This window comes from Scylla paramamosain, chromosome 6, assembly GCF_035594125.1.
Source record: "Scylla paramamosain isolate STU-SP2022 chromosome 6, ASM3559412v1, whole genome shotgun sequence".
NCBI lineage: Eukaryota > Metazoa > Arthropoda > Malacostraca > Decapoda > Portunidae > Scylla > Scylla paramamosain.
Window position 1 is genome coordinate 29,676,997 of NC_087156.1, and position 5,000 is coordinate 29,681,996.

General features: G+C 40.7%; 1 protein-coding gene across 5 annotated transcripts in view; it reads right to left on the reverse strand.

Moving 5' to 3' along the window:
* Window positions 1-5,000, reverse strand: part of LOC135101593 (uncharacterized) — a 258,587-nt gene that overhangs the window by 48,753 nt on the left and 204,834 nt on the right. For all 5 annotated transcript variants that reach the window (XM_064005759.1, XM_064005762.1, XM_064005760.1 and 2 more), the window contains one exon: window positions 3,823-3,905. In XM_064005759.1, coding sequence (XP_063861829.1) covers window positions 3,823-3,905 — 83 coding nt within the window. The remainder of the gene's footprint in view (window positions 1-3,822; window positions 3,906-5,000) is intronic.

Genomic DNA, 5,000 nt, shown 5'->3' on the forward strand with positions numbered 1-5,000 from the left:
ACTACTTATTATTCTCCTCCCTATTCCATTTTACAGTAGTATTCATTCTTTCCCTCTTGCTCTTCCGTCATTTCTCTCTCTCTCTCTCTCTCTCTCTCTCTCTCTCTCTCTCTCTCTCTCTCTCTCTCTCTCTCTCTCTCTCTCACCTGAACATTTATTGCCGAGTGTTTTAACATTTACATTTTATCATTGAGTTTCCACGTACGTATCTACCTTTCGTGTTCATTCTGTCGTAATTAAATATCGTATCACAAGCGTCTACCTCCGGCCCACGATATTTTACTTCTGCCGCTACGTATTTTAACACGTATATTTATCACTGTGTACATATCTACGTATCCATTTTCTATTCACTCTCTCTTAATTAAATAACGTGTCGCAAACTTCCATCTCAGAGGTATTTCACTTTTCTCTCTCTCTCTCTCTCTCTCTCTCTCTCTCTCTCTCTCTCTCTCTCTCTCTGCGCTTCTCTCCTCCCCGGTCGTATGATCTCTTCTCTTCCTTTTTTCCCACCCAGTCAACTCTCAATCAAATCCTCATCTCTCTGTCTCTCTATCTCTATTCTCTTTCTCTCCCCTATTTCCCTCTCTTCTCCCTCCTCCTCCTCCTCCTCCTCCTCCTCCTCCTCCTCCTCCCTCACTTCCCCCTCCTCCTCCTCCTCCTCTTCCTCATCCTCCTCCTCGTTCTCTTCTTTTCTTACACGAACTCAGAATAAAAAGCCGCAAGAAAAATGCCAATAAATAATAATGTGCCTTTAATATCATAATTGAAACGCTTGGCATGTAGATACGACTTTTGCCTCTCTCTCTCTCTCTCTCTCTCTCTCTCTCTCTCTCTCTCTCTCTCTCTCTCTCTCTCTCTCTCTCTCTCTCTCTCTGCTAATTGTTATATATCTTTTTTTCTGTAATTAATATTTCACTCGTAGATTTAGCTTTAATGAGCCGATGCATATATTTTTTTCTTACTCCTTTTTTTTTACTTTTAATCTTTCAGAGCAGGTGTTTTACTCTTATTAATTCAAAGGTTATTAGAGAGTAAAAAATAGACAAGGCAAAAATCCAGCCAGGAGAGTTAAACAAATTTGTGTATTTTTTTTTCCTCTCTCTCTCTCTCTCTCTCTCTCTCTCTCTCTCTCTCTCTCTCTCTCTCTCTCTCTCTCTCTCTCTCTCTCTCTCTCTCCTTTTCTCTATATTGGCTTCGTCAATTTTTCTGGGTGAGCCAATGCAGAGATGTGAATGAAATATGTGCAGGCGGAAGTGAAGGTTATGATAATGATGATGATGATGATGATGATGATGATGATGATGATGACGATGGTGATGATGATAATGATGATGATAACAATATTGGTAATAATAATAACATCCATAACAACAACAATGGCAATCATATTTTATTTCAGAGAGAGAGAGAGAGAGAGAGAGAGAGAGAGAGAGAGAGAGAGAGAGAGAGAGAGAGAGAGAGAGAGAGAGAGAGAGAGAGAGAGAGAGAATGTACATATAAAAAAATTACACAATTAAACTAAACAATTAAACAGAAAACAAAACAAAAGGAAAGAAATGAAGAAAACACACAAAAAAAGCAAAGCAACTAACAAAGAGAAAGAGAGAATATAAAGAAAAATAATAAAAATAAATGAATAAAGAAAGATATGTACACACCTTTATACTTCACATCACACAAACACAAACACACACACACACACACACACACACACACACACACACACACACACACACACTCTAACCCAGAAAAAAAAGTTATATATACTAAACAGATATACAAGCAGCAGCTCCACTTCCCGTCTCCACCACGATGTTCACTCCTCAAGGCCACAGAGGCAACCTGAGTGCATGGCCAAAATTCTAACTTCAGTAGAACATGGCTGACAAAATAATTTAGTGTACCACTGTGAAGAGAGAGAGAGACTGGGAGGAGGAGGAGGAGGAGGAGGAGGAGGAGGAGGAGGAGGAGGAGGAGGAGGAGGAGAAAGAGTAGGAGGATATGGGAGTAGCAAAGGAAGTCTGATCATTAAGAAGCAAAAAAAGATGGATTTTGTGAGGTGTTATAGGATGGAGGAGGGAAGTAAGAAAGGAGGAAGGAATGTAGGAGGTAACTAGAGGTATAGTGGAGAGGCAAACAAGAAAAAAAAATAGGAAGAAAAGGCAGGACAGCTGAAAGACAAACGAAAGTAATGCAACGAAAGTGATAAAGGAGAAAGCGGAGGAGGAAACAGGAGAAGCAGGTGGATGGGAGAGGAGATAAGGAAGTAAAGAAGGAGGATGAAAATAATTAAGTGATTCCATGAAAATAATAAAAGTAAATGTAAATAAGGAACACACACTCACAGAAAAAAAAAGAAAAAGAAAAGTATGATAATATACAGGAGGAAATTAAAAGAAGGAAACGTGGAAAATATACCCACACACATACATACACACACACACACACACACACACACACACACACACACACACACACACACACACACACACACACACACTGTACGTGAAAAATAAGACAGGGCAACACGTGTGAAAAAGCAAACAAACAAGCGAGCAAAACATAGAAGACAACACCTAAAGCAGAGAGAGAGAGAGAGAGAGAGAGAGAGAGAGAGAGAGAGAGAGAGAGAGAGAGAGAGAGAGAGAGAGAGAGAGAGAGAGAGAGAGAGAGAGAGAGAGAGAGAGTGTGTGTGTGTGTGTGTGTGTGTGTGTGTGTGTGTGTGTGTGTGTGTGTGTGTGTGTGTGTGTGTGTGTGAAAAAGTTAAAAGCCCAAGATGAGTCAAAAAAAAAAGTCAAGAATTTCCAGCAAAACAAACATTCAAATAAAAAAATAAAGAAAAAGAATAATCAGGAGCGTGAGAATAGAAAAAATAACAAAAAAAGAGAAAGAAAACGAAAGAAAAAAAAACAAAGATAAAAAAAACGAGAGATGAAAAAAAGTAAAATCGTTGGAATTAAAATAAAAAAAAGGAAAAAAGAAAATGCAAGGAAAAAAAATTAAAAAAACACAAAACACAAAGGTAAGGAAGCTGAATTATACATATAAATAAAAAAAGAGTATTGGAAAAAAAATACATAAACTAACAGACAGACAAACAAACAGACGGACAGACATGGAGGCAGAGAGAGAGAGAGAGAGAGAGAGAGAGAGAGAGAGAGAGAGAGAGAGAGAGAGAGAGAGAGAGAGAGAGAGAGAGAGAGAGAGAGAGAGAGAGAGAGAGAGAGAAAAGGAGAAAAGAAGAAAAGAAGGATGTCGATGAAACAAAGAAAGTGAAGCAGAGATAAGAGGACACCAAAAATGAAAGGGAAGAGGAGGAGGAGGAGGAGGAGGAGGAGGAGGAGGAACGGGAGAGGGAAGAAAAACCACGAAAAACTCATGGAGGGAAGGAGGGACGGGAGGAAGGAGGAAGGAGGGAAGAGAGGATGGAATAAAATGAGAGAGGAACTGAAGGAGGGAGAAATTTATGAAAGACAGTAGGGATAAAGGGAGGGAAGAAGGACATGAAGGAGTAAGGATGTAGAAGGAGAAGAGGATTAGATGATGAAGAGGAGAGGCAGGAAAGAACACGAGGAAGTGAGGAAGTGAAGGATTGCAGAGAGAGGAAGGAAAGATAGGACAAGGGAATAAGGGAGAAAAACAAGGAAGAGAAGACATGAGAGAGTAAATGAATGAATTGAGGAAGAAAACGGGAGGACAAAGAAGTGAGGAAGTGAAGGAATGCAAGAGGAGGAGAAGGAAAGGAGTGAAAGAGGGAAGGGGTGAGGGAGCGAGTGAGGGAGTGAAGGGAGGGATGCAAGAGGAAGCATGCGCATAAACCTTACTTGGGTGTCCGTAATCTTGTGCGCGCCTTATGGATTCTGGGCGGCGATCGGTTTGGCTGATTGGTGGGTAGTTGGGCCCTGCGAAGAGGAATGTACCAGTCACTTGGGAAACAATGAACCGCCAACGGGACACAGAAAAAAAAATCAGCAAGAATGTGAAGATTAAAAAACAGGATTTGAAGTAACACCAACACCAAGAAGAACAACAACAACAACAACCATAATAAGTACAACAACAACAGCAACACTAACACTGAGATTTCGCCCCACGACATCCACTAACAAAAAAAAAAAACACTGGCTTTGCTTCACTCGTTGTATTTCTTAACTAGCAAAACTTACTAATATGTAAAACCTCCTAGAACGCTATACTTGATATTTTGTGGATACCTGCCCAAGGAGAAAACTAGGAAAACTTGTTCACCTTTCTGTACTTTCCACCTGCACATCTACACGTAAACCCGAAATAAAAACTAGAGCGAGAGAAAAAAAAAAAACGAAAAGAAACAATTCACTTTTATCTCTTCATCTAAAAGTCCCCAAGGCTTCCTAGGGTGGGTACCAGATGGTCAAAACCTACGTGGCATTTCTTTTCTCTCTCTTAGTTTCCCCTGCCTGCTCCTTACGCCATGGGTTGTAAATGTAAACCGTTCTCTTGCCCTGTACCGAATTATACTGTATCGTCTTGCACGGCCCGCGGAGGTGCTTAGCCTACGCCCTGCAGCACACCAACATTACAGCAGGAAAGTAACAATAGTGATCTAATCGACCTAAAGTTCTGACCTCTGGGAGACAGCGATTATTAGGTGTAACTCCTATTAAGGACGAGGAAAAGGAGCAGGAAGGAGAACTATGAGGAGGAGGAGGAGGAGGAAGAGGAAGAGCAGGAGGTGTTGGAGAAAGCTGAAGGTTATTAATTTCCTAGTATAACATGAAATGTAAAAGAGGGTCGTTAACCTCATCTCATTAAGTGAGAATAACAAACATCATCACTGTCATCATTATCATCCTCACTAACACCACTACCTTCAATACCACCACCGCCGCCGCCGCCGTCGACACCGCCACCGCCACCACCACAACAATAACAATGACAACGAGGAACACAACAAAAGACTATAAAAATCACCACCACATTTACAAAGGACTAACTAACAAAAGCGAAGAAAAAAA